The sequence below is a fragment of the Hypanus sabinus genome, chromosome 2 (genome assembly GCF_030144855.1).
Source record: "Hypanus sabinus isolate sHypSab1 chromosome 2, sHypSab1.hap1, whole genome shotgun sequence".
NCBI lineage: Eukaryota > Metazoa > Chordata > Chondrichthyes > Myliobatiformes > Dasyatidae > Hypanus > Hypanus sabinus.
Genome location: NC_082707.1, coordinates 119,886,365 through 119,908,292, shown reverse-complemented (window position 1 = coordinate 119,908,292; position 21,928 = coordinate 119,886,365). Strand labels below are relative to the sequence as shown.

The window sequence follows — 21,928 nt, the reverse complement described above, 5'->3', positions numbered from 1 at the left end:
AAATTCCATGTAAACAACATCCACAGCTCTACCTTCATCAGTCACCCTTATCAAAAAGCTCATTCAAGTTAGTTAGATATGACTTGCCCCACACAAGTAGTGGCTATGGCCCAATCAATCATGGGTAAAACACTCTCTACACGGTGTTATCACAGGAAAGCATCATCAATCATCAGGGAACCCCACCACCTAGGACGTGCTTTTTTCTCTCTGCCGTACAGAAGCTTCAGGACTTGAACCACCAGATTCAGGAACAGTTATTAACCCTTGAACCATCAGGCTCTTGAACCAAATGGATAGCTTCATTCAACTTCACTTGTCCCATCATTGAGGTGTTCCTACAACCTTTGAACTCACTTTCAAGGACTCTTCGTCTCATGTTCTTGATATTTATTGCTTACTTACTTTTATTATTAGTATTTCTATTTGTATTTGCACAATTTGATGTTTTGTGCACACTGGTTAAATGCCAAAGTTGGGGCAGTCTTCATTTATTCTATTATGGATTTATTGAGTATGCCCACAAGGAAATGAATGAGGGTTTCAAGTTGGCAACAACGATCATCGGCAACTTTCTTCGGGCTGCAGAAAATTGTTCCAGATTTCCTCTTAAGTATACTTTTGAATTACTTCCACTGCAATCTGCAGCATGTAAATATCCTGTTAACAACGGAATTCTAAATAACATCAATGATCTTTGGATCTCACGATCAATGATAAGACGTGGAGTTAAATGCAGTACCTTTATGGTTCACTGCCATGGCTGAAAATGTGGCAGGAGATCAGAGATCCAATTCAGGCTGAAATGCAGAGGGATGATCTACCAAGCATCTTGAAGCTGAATGTGCAGTCGCTGGAAAATAAGATTGATGATCTCAGGGTAAGGCAGGTGAGGCAGATCTCAATTGTTTGCTGTACCAAGACTTGGCTGTCTGTTGACACACTGGATGGCACAGTCAGACCAGAAGGATTTACGATTTTCAAAATGGATTGTACTGTAAACTCTGCTAAGGAAAATGGTAGGGTAAAGTGGTTATTTAAAAGAGAGGACCCTCTGAGAGATGTTCAGACTAAGTTAGATTTTGCCGGGATAGAAATAGGACATTACATTGTTATGATTACAGTATTACATTTATTGAGCAGGAAAATTAATCTCATGGTTGTAAATGGTGACATATATGTATTTTGATAATAAATTTACTTTGAACTTTTATTCCTGAGTGGTCTTACCCTTTTTCTAGTTATGTTATTGCTCTTAATGTATTTATAAAATACCTTGAGATTCTCTTTAATCCTACTTGCCAAGGAATTTTTGTGGCCCTTCCTCTCTTTCCTAATTCCCCTCTTGAGTTTGTTTTTAGCTTTATAATCCTCAAGGGCTCCGTTTGATTCTAGCTTCCGAAGTTTTACAAACTTTTCCTTTTTCTTCTTGACTAAATTTATCACATCTCTCGATATCCAAGGCTCCCTTACCTTACCTTGCCATCCTGGTCCTTTCTTCTTGACTGGAAGATATGTGTTCTGTACTCTGCAGTTGGTCTTTAAACACCCTCCACATGGCAGACAGGATTCCCAATTAACTCTCCTTAATTCTTGCCTAATATCCTCATAATTTGCCCTGCTCCAATTTAATCTCACAAAGTCCATACTTATCTTAATCTATAGCTATCTTAAAACTTATGGAGTTGTGGTCATTGTCCCCTAACTCACTCACTGAAAAGTCGTTCACCTGACTAGGCTTATTACCCAACAACAGGTCCAATACAGCCCCTCTTATTTGCTTGTTTGTTGTTTGTTTATTTATTGGGATACAGCATGGAATAGGCCCTTCTGGCCCTTTGAGCCATGCTGTTGCACAATCCCTCATTTAATCCAAGCCTAATCACGAGACAATCTACAATGGCCAATTAACCTACCAATGGTATGTCTTTGGACTGTGGGAGAAAGCCTATGTAGTTATGGGGAGAACCTACAAACTCCTTACAGGCAGTGGCAGGAATCAAACCCATGTACCCTGTTCTGTAAAGTGTTGTGCTAACCACTACACTATCATGCTGATTATCGCCCCATCTAAACCTCTTTCACTAAGAAGGTCCCAATTTGTATTAGGAAGTCCTCCATGACAATAAAACCCTTGCTTTTACACCTTTCCATAATCTGCCTGCACATCTGTTTCTCAGTGTCCCGGTGGCTACTCTGGGGTCTGTAGTGCCATCCTATCAAAGTGATTGCACCCTTCCTATTTTTGAGTTCAGTGACTCGGGCACAAGCACTTCATTATGTCTTCTCTGAGTGTGGCTGTGATATTGTCCCTGATTAGTAATGTAATCCTCCCCTTACTCTTTATTTTCCTGTCTTTTCTAAAACATCAATACTGTGGGACAGTAAGCACCCAGTCCTCTCCCTCTGCCAAACCTCTGTAATAGCCACAACATTATAGTTCCATGTTCTGATCCATGCTGTAAAGTTCATTACCTTTACCCATAATACTCGTAACATTAAAGTACGTGCACGTCAAACTATCCCTCTTTGCCCCCGTCTGTTTTTATTGGCCCTGACATCTACCTTCCTCTTCATCCCTCCACTTTCTGACCTGGTGCTCTGACTCTTAGTTTATAGGATATTGTTACCCCTCCAGTTTAGGTGCAACCTGTCCCTCTTGTACTGATTACCCTGCCCCAGAAGAGATTCCAATGATCAATGAACCTAAGCTCCTGTTTCCTGCACCGGCTCATCAGCCACTCATTTATCTGTACTATCATCTTAATTTTGTCCTGACTAACATGTGGCACCAGGAGTAATCCAGAGGTTACTACCTCCCCTCTTCAGCCTCTTCTCCCATTCTACCCCTGTCATTGGTGCCAATGTGCACCACAACCTCTGGCTGCTCTGCTCACCTTCCCTCTTGAGAATATTCTGCAGCTGCTCTGTGACATCCTTGACCCTAGCATCTGGGAGGCAACACACCATTTTGGCTTTTCTGTCGTGCCACAGAATCTCCCGTCTGTGCCCCTAACTACCGAATCTCCTATCACTATCGCTCAGCCTGACTTCACCCTTCCCTACTGAGCCTGAGAGCCTGCCACAGTGCCACTGGCCTGGCAGCTCATCTCCCCCAGCAATATTTGTTGCTGAGGGGAAAGGCCAATCCAGCTCCTTCTTCGCACGGTCTTTCTTTCAAATTATTGGCTGTGGCTACAAATGAACTTCTTAGGGCCTTATATTGAAGAGCATATGCACTCTAGGAAGTGTTTGTATACTGAGTTGATTTTTCATATTTAATAATCATATGCTAATGGAGTCCCATTTTGCATGTTATTACAGAACCCATAAAAGAGTGGATTACTTTGATTATGATGTACTTCCTAATTAAGTGTTGCTTAGATTGCTGGTGAGAATTCCTTGTGCATCTTAATAAGAGTATTTATATTTACCTACAAGGATTTAACTTTTCATCTAAAGATGAACTAATTTTGATAGTACATTTCCTCTTTCGTATTCACACACTGAAATGCAGGTGAATTATATGTCAACACAAATTGAAATTGTGAAATGTGTTTTGTATTTAGCTGGAAATAGAGGGCATGTAGAGCATAAAACAGTTCAAGGCCTTTGGCCCCAATACCTATGCTGTACATGATGCCCAATTATACTGGATTAATTTAAAACGCAGGAGTAACTCAGCAGGTCAGGCACCATCTACTGAGAGGAATAAACAGTCGGCATTTTTAGCCACGACCCTTCATCAGCAATGGAAAGGAGAAAGAAGATGGCACGGGGAGGGAAAGGAGTACCAGCTGGCAAGTGATGGGTAAAACCATGTGAGGGGGAAGGTGGGTGGGTGGGGTACATGGGGTGAAGTAAGAAACTGGGAGGTAATAGGTGGATGAGGTAAAGGGCTGAAGAAGAAGGAAACTCATAGAAGTGGACACTGGAAAAAAGGGAATGAGGAGAGGCACGAGAGGGAGATAAAGGGCAGTTGAGAAGAGAAATGAAAAGAGAACCATAATGAGGAATGGAAAAAGAGAAAGGGAAGTGGGGAAGTTAGAGAAATCAATGTTCGTGCTATCAGGTGGAAGTTATCAATTAAACTCTCTTCTCACAGTACATGATCCATATGCTTCATTTCCTGCTCACTGCACATGATCTTTATGGCTCCATTCATGTCCTTAGCTAAAAGCCCCATATGCCACTCTCATAGCTACTTCCAGCCCATTCCAGGCATTTCTCACCTTCAAGGTGTGCTCTCTAGAATTGAGATTTCTACTCTGGCAAAAATATTTGGTGTGTCTTGAAATTGTTTGAACAAGTTCTTGAATTGATTGAACTTTTTTTTAACCTTTATGTTCATCATAATATGAATATAATATGTATACTTACAGTTAGATTTAGAGTACTTGATTGTTGCAATGAAGTTGAGCCACCTTCAGTCTTACAGCATTTTATTATCAATAAATCATACCATTTTTCCCACTTCTTGCTCAGCTTTCCCTTAAACACACTTAAGTTATCCCTGCTTGTTCCCTACAGCCATCATATGTTCTGCATGTCTGGTTTGTGTTTGTGTTAGAGAATATTTAGTGGGCATCCTGTTTAAGTAATCCCATGGTGTCTTACAGTGGAATATGGAGGAACTGGAGGTGGATACCTAGATCACGTCCTCGTTATGGAAGAAATAACCCGAGCCTCTGCTGCTATTGGCCTCAGTTACGGAGCCCATTCCAACCTGTGCATCAATCAGCTGGTGAGAAACGGCAATGAAGATCAGAAAAAGAAATATTTACCCAAGGTAAAACAGCACTTAAGTTTTATTTGAATAACCCTCCAAGAATGTAAATACTTTTGGAATTTTACAGTCATATTCATGGAGTACAGCCCAGAAACGGGCCCTTTGGCACATCTAGCCCTTGCCAAAACCATTTAAACTGCCTACTCGCATTAACCTGCATACCTTCACCGTCCATGTACCTATCCAAACTTCTTAAACATTGATATAGAGCTCACATGCCCTACTTGTGCTGGCAGCTCATTTCACACTCTCACAATCCTCTAGAATGAAGAAGTTTCCCCTTATGTTACCCTTAAACTTTTCACCTTTTGCCTTTAACCCATGACCTCTATTTGTAGTCCTACCGAACTTCAGTGGAAAAAGCCTGATTTCATTTACCCTATTTATACCCCTCATAATTTTGTATACCTCTATCAAATCTCTCCTCAATCTTCCATGTTCTAAGGAATACCTTCCTAAACTATTTAATTTTTTCTTATAGCTCAAGTCTTCCAGACCCAGCAACATCCTTGTAAATTTTCTTTGTAGTCTTTCAGCCTTATTTACTTCTTTTCTATAGGTAGGTGATAAAAACTGCACACAATACTTCAGGTTAGGCCTCACTAACGTCTTATACGACTTCAACATAACATCCCATCTCCAGTACTCAATACATTGATTTATGAAGGCCAATGTGCCAAAAACTTTCTTTACGATCGTTAATGTGGGTCGACTTCCTGCCCACATTATCTCTAATCTCCTTACTGATTTTGCTGTCTGTCTGTTTGGGTCAGTGCCATTTGTCATTACTGGTATTATGCCATTCTTTGTTTTCAGGTCTCCCAACTTCTTACGCTTTTCCATTTTGTCACCATTCGGCCAAATTCTGTAATAACTATTAGGTTAAACCTGCTTTCCTGTATCCCATTAAGTTGGTTATCTTGTTATGAATAAGAGAAACTTTTATAAATTTTATTCTTTTACATCACACAGGGAAGCCTTTTGGGTTATCAAGTTAATGCTGGCTCACATCAGAATTGTCCCATCAATCCCATCACTTTTCCCTTATAGACCTGCCACTTGTTCTGTTTCTCCTTTCCATTAACTCCACCTTTTCTTGAACTGATCTGGTTTACCATTCTCATTAGCTTTATAATTCCTCCCCATCATGTTTTCCTTCATATTGCCAAATGTCTATTTTTCTTCCATGGGCTCAACTTTTCTCTTTAAATTTACAACCTTGCTGCTTAAATTGTGGGACCATGCCAAAAACCCAATCTCGTTTGAAGCAACCCTTCACTGACCAAAGGGAAAGGTACAATGAGATTCAGTCAACTGCCCTTTTAAGTTCAAATCCCAAGGGGACTGTTACAAAGAGTCATTGAGAGATACCATATGGAAACAGGCCCTTCAGAACACTTAAGTGCCCATTGTTATACTAACTGCTTCCTCACCTATTCTATCCTCTCCACATTCCCATCAACTCCGCCTGATTCTGCCATTCATCTATGTATTTGGAGCACTTCACAGTACCCAATTAATCTACCAACTGTGCGTTTTTGGGATGTGGGGAAAAAACCGGAACTTCTGGGGGGAGACCCATATAGTTGCAGGGAGAACGCGTAAGCTCTGCACAGAGAGCACCAGAGCTCAGGATGAACATTGGTTACTCAAACAATGCTGTGGCAGCTGTACTCACTGTGCCACTGTTGCCTTTACAGTATGATTGCTGCCTCCATTAGCTATAAAATGGCACTAGAGTGGAGCAGCTAGCAGTTGAGTTGTGTTACCAGTAGTGTAGTGCACTTGGGAATGATGAAGCAGCTGTACTTGGCTTCATTGGCTAGCGATGTGAGATTGCCTCTCAACTGTACACCTGCACTCCTTGACAGCATTGTAAACAGACTTTTGCTATTGCTTTCCCATCAGTATGTACTGAATGAGGATTGATCTCATTAAAATGTGTAGTAGAGTTCAAGGCTTCTCTGTGGATTGTCTCCTTGTCGTGGTGGAGAAGCTTGTGTGGTCCTGAGATCCCATGAGTGATGCTGTCTGGAGCTATGCTCCTGGTAGGGTCACCCATGTCAGTGAGGTCAAGGGTGAGGTCCCTGACAAAGAACAATCCAACCAAGACCTCAACGGTGTAACAGGCGGATGAAGTTACTTAGAACTCAACGGCTGTGAAGGCTGCAACAAATCTATCAGCTCCAATCATCGTGGTTTCCATGCCATTGGAATCAGTTGGTTGATTTGTGAAGTATCGTGTGCTTCTTGGAGTGCAACATCAAGTACACGTTAAACAAATACACGCACAGACATCACTCTGGAAACGGAGCGAAGACCATCATCCTTGACCTCAAGGGACCTCATTAGACGAGTTCTCTGTCTGTCCTGACTGAGCACTGCTGTGACATTTTCCCTGACTAGTAACACCATTCTTCCCCCTTTAATCCGTCCCATTCTGTTGCATCTGAAACAACAGATGCCCAGAATATTGAGCTGCCTGTCCTGCCCTTCCTGCAACCAATCAAATGACCACAAAGGTTGCTGGAATTTTATTCCAACTGCCCAGAATTCCTCCATTCCACATTATTTCCAAAAACAAGATTACATAGGTAGCCAGGATAAAATCTCAATGGAACATCAGGCCAGCAGCATTTTAAAGGAGAATTTCAACATACCAAACAAGATGAGTGTTCTTGAACTTGTCTTGAACTTGAACCAATATCTCTTGAATTAGGAGATATATTTTGTATTTATACACTTTTTAGGATGGGGGGGATTGCTGTCAAGGCCAGGATTTATTGCCCATCCTTAATTGCTTTACAGAGTTGGTGGGGTAGACGTGAGTTGTGGGAGCAGGATGCTGATCTTGAATTTCTGTTGTCCTTTAAGTTGAGAGTACTGTCTTGGTGCTATTGGGGACAGAGCTCCATGATTCAGACAAATCAACAGCAGAACAGTGGTATATTTCCAGACAAGAATGATGTCTTGTTTGACATTGCTGCAGAGTAGCCCTGTTGTACTGTACTGCATTTTGTAGATGGCACACTACGACTACAATGTGCTGCTGCTGGAGAATGAATGTTTAATGTGGTGGCAGTGAGATGGCAATCAAGTGGGTTGCTTTGCCCTTCTTTATTTTAGAGTGGCACTCATCTCGGCAAATTTGAGTGTCCTCCATTGAGCTCCTATCATGCCTCATAGATGGTAGGCTGTGGGATATCAGGAGGTGAGTCACTTGATGCAGCAAAATATCCAAACGCTGGCCTGCTGTTGAAGCCACAGGATTTATGCAGACAGGCATATAGGTTTCTGAGCAGTGGTGTCATTGAGTATTATGGGTACATAGGTAGACTCTGATTAGTTAAGAAATGATGATTGCCTAGCATTTTGTGGTGCATTAGCTACCACTTACCAGCTTGTGTTTGAATGTTGTCTTGCTGCATCACAATTTTTCCTGAGGCTCTGCGAATAAAATTTAACACTGTAATGATCAGCAAACAATCCCGCCTCTGACCTTAATGGAAGGGAATTTCTTGATGAAGCAACTGAAGGTAGTTTGGCTTAGGGCCTGAACTCCTGAGGATACAACTGAGTGTTAGTAAAGGGGATGAGTACAGTTAGGTAACATGATGATCTGCAAGTGCATGGTAAACCAAAGTATGTTTTTATTCTGTATGATTGATCTTTAATTGATCACGCTTCTTTTCTTTATGCAAAGTGGAACTGCAGCTATTGAAATGATTTCTCTTTCTTCCACTTCAGTTTTAATGGAGACCTTTGATGTCAGTCCAAGTCAAATGCAACCTTGATCTTAAAGCAAGTGACTCTTGCCTCACCTCTGTAATTTTTGGCCTACATTTGGTTATGGTTGCATTGAGGTCTTCAGTAGACTGGGTCTGTCAAAATTTAAGCTGGGGATCAGGGAGCAGGATAGTACCTAATAACTGATGCATCTTCAGGCTCCTCTGCCCCTTCTCATTTCTGCCATCAGGGAGGGGCCTGAAGACACACACTCAACGTTTTTGGAACAGCATCAAATTTCTGAATTGTCTGGGAACACTATTTTTACTGTTTTTTGTGCTATTTTTTAAAAAATATTTCTTATTATAACCTAATAGTGTTTATGTATTGCACTGCACTGCTGCCACAAAGCAAGAAATTTCATGAATTCGTCAGTGAAAATATATCTGATTCTGATTGATATTGCTGATTGGGAGTAGACTGGGTTAGAATTGTGCTGCTTTTAGTGGGCATAATGTATCTGGCCAATCTTCCACTTTGTCAAGTAGACAGCAGTGAAGAAAAGCCTTTAAAGCACAACTAGAAATCAACAGTTTTTGTTATATTCTATAAATTGCTTCTGCCGCTTCTGAGCCTCACTCCAGTTGATTAGTGAAGTGAGCTTGCATCTGTTTAACTGATTTTTCTTTGCAGTTAATCAGTGGTGATCATGTGGGAGCTCTCGCAATGAGTGAACCGAACGCAGGCTCGGATGTTGTCTCTATGAAAATGAGGGCAGACAAGAAAGGTTTGTGGAAATATTTGTATAATGAGTAACATCACAAGATGTCTGGCAATAGATTTGTACACACAGTTCACCCATAGACTTCTTCCTGCCTTAGCTAGTTGTGGTTCCATCTGCCATGCACCTCTCCCCTAATAATTCTCATTATCACCTCCCTTACTTATCAGTCTACAACGGCATTGTGCCTCTGCTTGTGTTCCTCCAGTGGCTGTCTCCAGCCTTCACGTTCCCCTCCCCACGCTTTACTCTATCTGCCTTCCATTTCTCTCTGTCTGCCTCCGTCTACCAATTCACCTGCCGCTTTCTCCCAAATCCACACTCCCCTCCTGTAGCTGCCACAATCTACATGTCACTGGATCTTGGACTACTTGTTGAAAAGACCCCAGTCAGTCTGAGTTGACAGCAACATCTCAAGGTCTTCACACTGTGCACTGGTGCCCCCCAGGGCTGTGTGCTCAGCCCACTGCTGACACATGACTGCACTGCCAGATCCAGCTCAAACTACAGCATTAAGTTCATTGATGATACACTGTAGTTGGCTTCATCAGCAATAATGATGAGTTGGCATACAGAGAGGAGATAGAGAGACTTGAACTGGTGCGAGATCAACAACCTGAGTCTCAACATGGACAAGACAAGAGAGATGATTGTGGACTTCAGAAAGGCACAGGTTGACTATTCCCCATTGCACATCAATGGCTCTGCCATGGAGAGAGTGAAGAGCACAACATTCCATTGTGTGCACATAATGGATGATCTAACCTGCACAGCAGTGTCTGTAATTTCTGAGGAGATTGAGGTTTGTAAGGCTCCCCTCCTCCATTCTAACAACTGTCTACAGGAGCACCATCAAGAGTGTCCTGTCTGGCCGCATCATTGTGTGGTACAGAAGCTGCAAGGCAGCAGACTGCAGGACTCTACAACGGATAGTAAAGACTGTTGAGAAGATCATTAAGGTCTCCCTCCCCACTATTTGTGACATTTACCAGGAGTGTTGTAGATGAAGCATTGATGAGGAGGTACAAAAGCATCAGGACCAGACTGGGTAACAGCTTCTTCTTTGGGCTGTGAGACAAATGAATACCATGCTCCCGCTGAGATCTCATCACTAGGACAGCAAGCTGTTTACTTGTTTTGTGCACCACATGGATTTTGAATTATATTTAGCCATATAAATATAACCATATAACAATTACAGCACAGAAACAGGTCATCTTGGCCCTTCTAATCTGTGCCGAACGCTTACTCTCACCTAGTCCCACTGACCCACACTCAGCCCATAACCCTCTATTCCTTTCCTGTCCATATACCTATGCAATTTTACTTTAAATGACAAAACCGAACCTGCCTTTACCACTTCTATTGGAAGCTCGTTCCACACAGCTACCACTCTCTGAGTAAAGAAATTCCCCCTTGTGTTACCCTTGAACTTTTGCCCCCTAACTCTCAACTCATGTCCTCTTGTTTGAACCTCCCCTACTCTCAATGGAAAATGCCTATCCACACCAACTCTATCTATCCCCCTAATAATTTTAAATACCTCTATCGTCCCCCCTCAACCTTCTCCACTCCAAAGAATAAAGACCTAACTTGTTCAACCTTTCCCTGTAACTTAGGTGCTGAAACCCAGGTAACATTCTAGTAAACATTCTCAGTACTCTCTCTGTTTTGTTGACATCTTTCCTATAATTCGGTGACCAGAACTGTACACAATACTCCAAATTCGGCCTTTCCAATGCCTTGTACAATTTTAACATTACATCCCAACTGCTATACTCAATGCTCTGATTTATAAAGGCCAACATACCAAAAGCTTTCTTCACCACCCTATCCACATGAGATTCCACCTTCAGGGAACTATGCACCATTATTCCTAGATCACTCTGTTCTACTGCATTCTTCAATGCCCTACCGTTACCATATATGTCCTATTTGGATTATTCCTACTAAAATGTAGCACATCACACTTATCAGCATTAAACTCCATCTGCCATCTTTCAGCCCACTCTTCTAACTGGCCTGAATCTCTCTGCAAACTTTGAAAACCTTGTTTCATTATCCACAATGCCACCTACCTTAGTATCATCTGCATACTTACTAATCCAATTATCCACCACTACTCTCTGGCGTCTCCCATCCAGCCACTGTTGAATCCATTTTATTACTTCAATATTAATACCTAACAATTGAACCTTCCTAACTAACCTTGCATGTGGAACATTGTCAAAGACCTTACTGAAGTCCATATAGACAACATCCACTGCTTTACCTTTGTCAACATTCCTAGTAACCTCTTCAAAAAATTCAATAAGATTTGTCAAACATGAACTTCCATGCACGAATCCATGTTGACTGTTCCTAATCAGACCCTGTCTATCCAGATAATTATATATACCATCTCTAAGAATACTTTCCATTAATTTACCCACCACTGACGGCAAACTGACAGGCCTATAATTGCTAGGTCTACTCTTAGAACCCTTTTTAAACAATGGAACCACATGAGCAATACAATTTCATTAACTTAAGGTAATATTTTTAAGTGCTATGTGATATATGCTTTGTGGGTACACCTTTGTCCAGAGGAACATTGTTTCATTTGGTTGTATATATGTACAGTCAGATGACAATAAACTTGAACTTGAACAAAGTTGACTCTATTTGGCATTTATCCACAGATGATAACTAGAAGTATAAACTTGCATGGTCTGCATTATATATCCTCTTCTCACTGCGGGTACCTTTCTAAAAATTCACTTTTAAGATCCAAAGGGAGAATCAGCATTCATTTCCCATTCTTAGTTGTCCTTGACCAGATGTTGATAATCTGTCTTCTTGGATTGCTGCTCTCTTCATTTGGGTTAAGGTCCTTTCCCATCGCAGTTGGACGGAGAGCTGCAGGGTTTACATTCAGTGACAAAGAAGGACATTCAGTGACAAAGAAGGACGAACAATTTATTTCCAAGTCAGGATGATCTACAACTGCAGCTAGTGGTGCTCCCCTGGCTGTCCTTGGGGGAAGAGGTTTGGGAGGTACATTCAGAGTGGTATTGATAAATAACTGCTACCCATTTTGTAAATAGTATGCACTGCAACCATTGGGCACAGGTGGTGAGGGGAAGAAGGTGGAGATCGGGGTGCCAGTCAAGTAGACTGCTTTTACATTGGTGATGGCAAGAGAGTTGTTGACACAGCAGCCATTCAGTCATGGAGATATACTTTTGTTTTAACTAATATAGATGGTGAAATCGCTTTGTTGTGTCAGCAGGTATGTTGCTTGCTATTCTCTGTCATTGAGAACGGAATCTTACTCTGCCTCCCCTTCTGGTGGCACAGTCCTACCCCTGAGATAAGATGTGCCCAGGAAATGATGGAGTAATCTGGCATATCATCGCAGATTGTGTCAGGCTGTTACCTGACTGGTCACTCGGTCAGCTATCAGTTTAGACACCAGTCCCCATAAGTTTGCGAAGGGATTTTGTTCAAGCTCATATGATCTAGGGATGACTTTGCATGCCAGTATTCAACATCCATATCACACATAAGAGTCAACACATGGGATATAAAGTTGCTCCTACGCCAAACTGCAACAAGAGTGCAGACTTCCTTTCTGAAGGGCATGAGTGAAGTATTCACTTTTTTATGACAATCTGGTAGGAGATTGTTGCAATTGTCTTTACTAGTTACTTTTGAAAATTCCAGATGCTTAATCTGCAATTAAAATGTCACTGCTGCCCTGGTGGGATTTGATCCAGTTAAGCCATTGTGCTACCACATACTCTCTGTGTGGCATTGCCCACATTGATAGCTTGTCATGTTTAATGTCAAACTAATTATTCCACTGGAATCCTGTTCAACAATTCCATTTTTCTTTTGCAGTTTTTTTTTGTTGGCTGTCAGCATGTTCCCCCAAATGAGACTGAGTTGGTGTATTTTTGTGTTCAGGCTTATTCCAGTCTGTGAACAGTTTGTCTCTGGGGAAATCTGATTCCAAGTAGTATACATAACCATCTGACACCTACTGAACTTTGGATTCATAGCCTACTTCTGAGCTGTTCTGAAAAGAAATAATAATTTCAAACCTAGTTTTAACCCCATATACATTTTGAAATAACTCCCAGCTTAATCCTGTTTTGTAGCAGGGTGGTCAAAGAACCCTGAGCGATACAAATTTACTCTTTAAAAGAGGACAGAAATCTTATAGATTTGGAAGATGTTGCATTTAATATAGCGGTAGTTAAATTCTGAGTTTGGAAACACAGATACCTCATTCAGGCAGTGTATACTAAACCATGCTGTAAATGATGTTGCCAAATCTGAAAAATTGTTCAGTTCCCAGCAGATTCAAACTTTATTAAACCTTAACGGAGAGATGGATTAATACAACGAGGAGAAGAGCCCTCCAGCTCACCAAATCTGAGATGATGGTCTAAAGTTTATTGTCATATGTAAAAGTACAATGTATACACAGGTGCACTGAAAAACTTAGTTGCAGCAGCACCGCAGGCACATAGCACCAGATTCACAAGAAAAGCATAAACTATGCACTTTTTACAAGAAAAATCACAATTAGAGCAAAAAGTAACTAAGTCAATTGCAGTGCAATATAAAGATTAGTTGTCTGCTTACACTAATCCCATTTTATTTTTCCCAACACATGAGGGGCATTTTACAGTTGTCAATTAACCAGTCAAACTGCACTCCTTTAGGATGTGGGAGGGAAATCGAAGCCCTCAGAAGAACATGCAAGCTCCATACAGACAGCACCAGAGATCAGGATTGAAGCTGTGCTGTTATAGTTCTGTTGCTCAGAAGAAAATTTCTTTTAGTGTTTGGACAATAAAGCACATAACATGGAACATGGAGATGTCCAGGACTTGCTGCAGTGATCTTCCCACTGCTGCCTGTAAAGAGTTTATGTGTTCTCTCCATGACTGCATGCGTTTCCTCTGGGTGCTCCGGTTTCCTCTCACAGTCCAAAGATGTACTGGTCGGTAGGTTAGTTAGTCATTGTAAATTATCCTGTGATTAGGCTAGGGTTAAATCAGGGGTTGCTGGGTGACACGACTTGAGGGGCCTATTTCTGTGCTGTATCTCAATAAATAAATTGAATCTTTTAGTTGTTCTGATTCCAATAATCACTTTGTTTCACTATCTTTGTCATTTTTGCTTCCTTTCTTAAGGTGATTTTTACATCCTCAATGGCAACAAGTTCTGGATTACCAATGGACCTGATGCAGATGTTCTGATTGTTTATGCCAAGACAGACATTAATGCCAAACCAGCATCACATGGCATCACAGCTTTCATTGTAGAGAAGGTAATATTTTATGCATTTCTCATCAGGACTGTTTCTCTATTACCTTACAACATGGGAGGCCATTTTGTCCAATCAGATCATAGACTGATCTACCAATGTTGTTCCCCTATAACTGAATCCCAGCAAATCACGTCACTTCCCCGCAGATTCACTAGGGAAAATTTACAGTGTCCAGTTAACCCCTGAGCCCTCATGTCTTTAGGATGTGGGAGAAAACAGTGAATTGCAAAGGTTCATGGAGGTCAGGGTTGTGACTAAATCACTCGCATCAGCTCTGCCTCTGTGATGTTGGATATTTGTAAAACAGTATTACTTTCTATTTAACATAATGATGTAAGGTTTTGAATGTTCTGCTAAGCCTGCTGATGTATAAAATTTACTATTTTCAAAAGTGAATCATGGTCTGGTGCTATTCTGTGAAGGCAAAGCTGCACTTGGCAAATTGGGAATCACTTGAGGAATTCATAGCTAACTGTAGTGATGAGGGATTCCCACACTGAGGACTCAAGAGATGTGAGGTCTCTTTGTGGAGTCCATTTATGGTCTGATAATCTGTCATCATGTGCCAGGTGGAGTAGATAATCTGGATTGCCCACTTGACAAGTAGTTGAACCAGGTAGATTCCATATTTGGGCCCAATAACGTGGAATCCCTGTTCAAGGTCCTTGGTTTCAACTGGTACTCAAGCATCACTTTGTGGACATTATAGCAGGATGTGAGGACCAGAGCGTCTCGTGCTCCAATCCCCCCATTTTCTCTAATTCTGCATAGCTGAGAGCTTGGTGACTTGGAAAAAAATACACAGAGAACTCTTTGGCCAAAGGAATGAGTTCCCTGTCAGTGCTTTCTTGATAATAGATTTCTTATTTATTCTATGCTATAAGGACAAGAGGTTTTTTTCTGAAGGGAAATTTACAGGGAGGTTTAGCAAGCAGCAGTCTAGAATAGATTTACAATGTGACTGACAAATTGCCAAAGGTTTAAGTTCTGAAGTGGAAATTGCGAAATTGTATATTGAATGGATTTAGAGTGAATGTGGAAAGACAAATTTGGAGGAAGAAAGTAACTAGTTACAGGAGAAACCTGGTAATGAACATTCCTTCTGTATGCTTATCCAGAAAGACACCATCACAGTGTCGTTCTGTGATTCCAGCATTGTTGCTTCCACTGAATTATCTTTCCATTTCAAGTGGTGTAACAAGGCAGGCTGGCTCAAAAGCTCTTGGTCTTGTTGCTTGTTCACCATGCATGTCCCTGATCTGCATCCTCTGTGTTGGAATGGGATAGAGTTGTGGTTCTTGGCCTTTAAACCCCACTTGCTCACACTGTGCCCCTCCCTCCCCTGTATAAAGCTGCTGCATTTGAGGAGTTGGGGCTATCCAAGTGACTTTTAAAACAGCAGATGCAACAAGCATGACAAGTGTTTTACTTTTATGAACTTTTCAATTGTCTCAATTGGCTTAATATTCCATCACCTTTGCCTCACTCCCCAAAAGGCCAGACATCTCAAACTGGGTACCAGTGGAAAAATCCATTCTGAGTCATACAGCCAGTGTGACTTTGGACTATTGTGAGATGTGGAGTACATGGGGGATTTTGTCCACATCCTTTCATAGCTGACAGATGGTCAAACCAATTACAGCAAGGCTAATTGTTCTCACCAGGTTTTCTTCATTTTGTCTTTATTCCAATGTGTCTTGGACTATTTTAGATCATTACACCTGGGAGCAGAATTAGGCTATTTGGCCCATCAAGTCTGCTGTGCCATTCGATCATGGCTGATAATGTTTGTTATCTCTCTCAGCCCATTCTCCTGCCTTCTCTCCCTAATCTTCCCAAGCAGCCATAATTTATAACTTCAGTGTTTGCTGGTATGATCCTCGTACGCATTATGGAGACTTGCTATCCCCTAGCTTATATTTTGAGTATGTTTGAAATTCCTTATTGATGCTTTAGAGAATTCTAGCCATCACAGAGAGAGAAGTAAGGTGGAATGGGCTTGTTTTGTTGTAATGCTTCCTTTCTGAAGAAGATGGCAGCAGTAAGTATTGCTGATACATGATGAGTTAAGATCTATGTAGCCTTAGTGGGGAGGTGGATCAGCTCTAAGAACAAGGCAGGCAATATGGGGTTAACCTCAAATCAATTACCCGATTTTGGTGGACTGTGCTTCTTGTTTGTCTTTAAGGATATGCCTGGATTCAGTACAGCTCAGAAACTCGATAAATTAGGAATGAGAGGCTCCAACACATGCGAGCTAATCTTTGAGGACTGCAAAGTGCCAGGTACTAAATTGTTCCTCTATTTGAACTTAATTGTTGTGTGACTAGAAGCGTGAAAGGGTGCTGGAAGTAATTTCAATAATATATTTTTGAAACAGAATTGAATATGCAATTGGATAAAAAATTGTAGAGTGGCATTGGGTTGGTTGGTGGGAGAGAATAATTAGATACTTACAGAAAGCTAGCAGAGATAAAATGGGCTGAACATCCTCCTTGATTGTATGACAGAAGAAAACGAATCTTCAGAACATTACAAGAGCCTGTTTCATGAGCCTTCAACCTGTTTTATGGCAAGCAATTGAAGCTTAAAATGGCAGTCACTGCCTATCACCACCTTCCTAGTCAATGAAAATGGTATTGACTAAGGATAGAGCTATCTATTGAATATAATTAATGAAACCGATTATGTGTGAGTGATCCCATTCAGTGTTTGTATAGCATGTTATTTAAAATACAGATTCAGCCTTGAATTTTTTTAGATCGGACATTCGTGATTAAATCCACTTTGTATAAATCATCTTTTGAGAATTTGGCTAGGTATCAGAGCTAATCAGTGGTCTTGTAATCTGTGACATCCAAACACGCTGATCTGAGAATGATTGGGTTCATCGTTCTGGCTGTGAGTTTGCATTGAGAATTCCAGTGAAGAATGAAGGCCTTTTATTAGTGTATTATTATGGACTAAAGTCTACTGCTTAAATGTGTGATGTTGTTAGGTGCCTGATGTCAGCACGTACTGACACCTTCACCATCGTTCTGGGGGATTTTAACCAGGCCAGTCTGAAAAAAAAACATTAAACAATTACCTTCAACAAATCACTTGCAATACTAGAGGAAACAACTGGGCCATTGTTACATCACCATCAGGAACGCCAACAGTGCTATTCCACACCCTCACTTTGGGAAGTCAGATCACCTGGCTGTACTTCTATTCCCTGAATATAGGTGGAAACTGAGGATTGCAGCACCAGAAGTGAGGACCAAGAAGGTATGGACAAGGTAAGCACAGGAGTGCCTACAGGACTGCTTTGAATAGGTGGTCTGGACCATATTCAGAGATTCATCTTCGAACCTGGATGAGTATGCTGCAGTTGTTACTGACTTCATTAAAACCTGTGTGGATGAGTGTGTGCCTACAAAGACTTGCCATACATTCCCAAACCGAAAGCCATGGATGAACCAGGAGGTACGTCGTCTGCTGAAAGCCAGGTCTGTGGCACTCAAGTCTGGTGAATCGGGTCTGTACCGGAAAACCAGGTATGACTTGTGGAAGGCTAAGAGACAATTTCGAACGGTATTGGAGGCGACATCGGATGCACAGGAACACTGGCAGGTTTGCAAGACATTACTTCCTACAAAGCGAAACCCAATAGCATAAATGGCAGTTTGAAAGAGAGAATATAACTACAGCCTTGAAGATTCCTGCTGCACCCAGTGACCCTGTGATTTCTGTCTCGGAGGCCGATGTTAGGCTGTCTTTAAAAAGAGTGAACCCTCACAAGGTGAAAGGTCCCAATGGAGTACCTGGTAAGGCTCTGAAAACTTGGGCCAACTAATTGGTACTCAAGGACATTTGCATCCTTTCACTGTTACAGATGGAAGCTTCAAAAAGGCAACAATTATGCCGAAGAAGAATAATCTGAGCTGCCTTAATGACTATCGCCCAGTAGCACTCACATCTACAGTGATGAAATCCTTTGAGAGGTTGGTCATAACTAGACTGAACTCCTGCCTCAACAAGGACCTGGACCCACTGCAATTTGTCAACGCCACAATAGGTCGACGGCAGACGCAATCTTAATGGCTCTTCACACGGCCTTAGACCACCTAGACAACACAAAAACCCATGTCAGGATGCTGTTCATTGACTGTAGCTCATCACTTAATACCATCATTCCCACAATCCTGATTGAGAAATTACAGAACCTGGGCCTCTGTACCTCCTTCTGTGACTGGATCCTCGACTTCCTAACTGGAAGACCACAATTTGTGCGGATTGGTGATAACATCTCCTCCTTGCTGACGATCAACACTGGTGCACCTCGGGTGTGTGCTTATCCCACTGCTCTACCCTCTTTGTACCCATGACTGTGTGGCTAGGCACAGCTCAAATAGCATCTGTAAATTTGCCGATGGTACAACCATTGTTGGGGGAATCTCAGATGGAGACAAGAGGGCATACAGGAACGAGATATGCCAACTAGTGGAGTGGTTTTGCAGCAACAACCTTGCACTCAACATCAGTAAGACAAAAGAGCTGATAATTGATCTCAGGAAGGGTAAGACGAAAGAACACATACCAATCCTCATAGAGGGATCAGAAGTGGAGAGAGTGAGCAGTTTCAAGTTCCTGGGTATCGGGATATCTGAGGAACTAACCTGGTCCCAACATACAGATGCAGCTACAATGAAGGCAAGACAGTGACTATGCTTCATTAGGAGTTTGAAGAGATTTGGTATGTCAACAAAAAACACTCAAAAGGTTCTATAGATGTACCATGGAGAGCATTCTGACAGGCCGCATCACTGTCTTGTATGCACAGGACCGAAAGAACCTTCAGAGGGTCGTAAATTTAGTCAGCTCCATATTGAGTACTAGCCTACAAAGTACCCAGGACATCTTTAAGCAGCGGTGTCTCAGAAAGGAAGCGTCCATTATTAAGGACCCCAGCACCCAGGGTATGCCTTTTTCTCACTGTTACCATCTGATAGGAGGTACAGAAGCCTAATGCACACACCCAGCGATTCAGGAACAGCTTCTTCCCCTCTGCCATTTGATTCCTAAATGGACATCGAACCCATGAACACTACCTCACTTTTTTAATATATTATTTTCGGTTTTGCACAATTTTTAATCTATTCAATATACATATCTTGAGCAAGGCACTTAACCACACACTGCTTCAGTCCACCCAGCTGAAAATGGGTATCAGCAAAATGCTGGGGGTTAACCGCGCGATAGACTGGCATCCTATCCGGGGGGCGGGGGGGGGATTCTCGTACTCATTCGCTTCATGCCACAGAAACCGGCATAAGCACCGGCCTGATGAGCCTATAAGGCTCGGGACAGACTTTAACTTTTAACAATATACATATACTGAAATTGATTTACTTGTTTATTTTTCTCTTCTATATTGTGTGTTGCATTGAACTGCTGCTGCTAAGTTATAGAATTGCTTTTCAAATCTTTTCATTAGTATTATTATCCAAAATACAAGAGTACATCAAAGTAACACTTACAATCTCAAAAGAGAAAATAAACAATATTAAGGATTGAAAAATATGGTGACACAAAAAAAAGAGAAGAAAAAAAACCCTACTAAAGCAAGAAAAAAGTGAGGGAAAAAGGACCTCATTAGGTGTTCAGCCCCGGAGCCATGCGTCATACAAGAAGCTTCTAAAGATAAACATCAAACTGCCAGCAAAAAATTATACCAAAATTTACAATTAGATCGTGGAGGAAATCTATCAATTAACTCAAATGGTAGTAATGAGCAAATGTACCCCATTTTTTCTCAAAATCAAGCATGGGTTCGAAGGTTCGACTTCTAATTTTTCTCCAAACTAAGACATAACATCATTTGAGAGAACCATTGTGACAGAGTGGGAGCCGACATATCCTTCCACTTCAACAAAATGGCCCTCCTAGCTATCAATGTAACAAACACAATAACATATTGGTCAGACAAAGAAATACTACGAATATTTTGAGGTATTATTCCAAAGAGCACAGTTAATTTGTTAGGTTGTAAATTAATTTTAAGTGCTTTAGAAATTGTAGAAAAAACTACTTCCAAAACTGTTCCAATATAGAACAAGACCAAAACGTGTGTCAGTGTAGCTGTCTCAGTTTTACATCTATCTCAATAACGATCAACATTAGGAAAGATTTTAGACAATCTCTCCTTCATCAAATAATAATGATGTACAATTTTAAATTGAATCAATGAATAGCTAGCATAAATCAAGGAAGAGTTAACCAAGTTCAAGATCCGCATCCAGTCCTCCGTTATAAAAGTCAAATTAAGTTCCTTTTCCCAATCTTCTTTAATTTTAAAGAAAGGACGCTTATCCAATTGTAATAATAAATTGTAGATTCTTCCAATGGAACCCTTCATCAAAGGGTTCATACTCATAATAGTATCTAACAGATCAGCCTCTAATATGCAAGGAAAATTACTTAAATATTTTTGTAAGATGTCTAACTTGAAGGTATTGTAAGAATGTGAATATGAAAGAGTATTTATCAACTAATTGTTCAAAAGACATCAGTCTATCTTCTTTAAATAGATCCACAAAAGAATTAATACCTTTATTTTTCCAAAATAAAAAAAATTGTATCACTCAAAGAAGGCTTAAAAAAAGTTTTGATAAATTAAACTACAAAGTTTAAATTTTTTAAGATTAAAAAATTTATGGAACTGGAGCCAAATTTATCAAGAATACTTAATCACAGGCTATAAGTTTAAATTAGCAACTTTAGCTAACTGTATAGGTAGAGCAGCTCCCAATAATGAGGTTAAATAAAACTGTTTCACAGCTTTCAATTCCAAATCTACCCAAATTGGCTGCTCGTTCTTATCAACCCAGTATAACCAAAAGGACATATATCGCACATTAACAGCCCAGTAATACATTCTTAAATTGGGCAAAGCAAGATCTCCGTCCTTTTTCAATTTCTGTAAGTGACATTTACCAATTCTTGGTCTTTTATCATTCCAAATATAAGATGAGATAATAGAGTCAATCGGATCAAAAAACTTCTTAGTCAAAAAAACAGGGATATTCTGAAATAAATATAAAAAGTCTGGTAAAATCATCATTTTAACTATATGGATGCGGCCAGCAAGTGAAAACATGTGGGTTCCATCTGTTAAATAAATACTTCATAGAATCTACCAAGGGAGCAAAATTAGCTAGTTATAGAATTTCATTAAAAACCTGCAGCACAATACAGGCCCTTCGGCCCACAATGCTGTGCCGAACATGTACTTTAGAAATTTCCTAGCGATACCCATAACCCTCTG

The 21,928-nt window shown here is 40.9% G+C and overlaps 1 protein-coding gene across 1 annotated transcript in view; it reads left to right on the top strand.

Moving 5' to 3' along the window:
* Positions 1-21,928, top strand: part of ivd (isovaleryl-CoA dehydrogenase) — a 99,711-nt gene that overhangs the window by 53,831 nt on the left and 23,952 nt on the right. The window contains exons 4-7 of the mRNA XM_059953548.1: positions 4,620-4,789; positions 9,209-9,302; positions 14,483-14,619; positions 16,808-16,904. Of these exons, the coding sequence (XP_059809531.1) occupies positions 4,620-4,789; positions 9,209-9,302; positions 14,483-14,619; positions 16,808-16,904 (498 nt within the window). The remainder of the gene's footprint in view (positions 1-4,619; positions 4,790-9,208; positions 9,303-14,482; positions 14,620-16,807; positions 16,905-21,928) is intronic.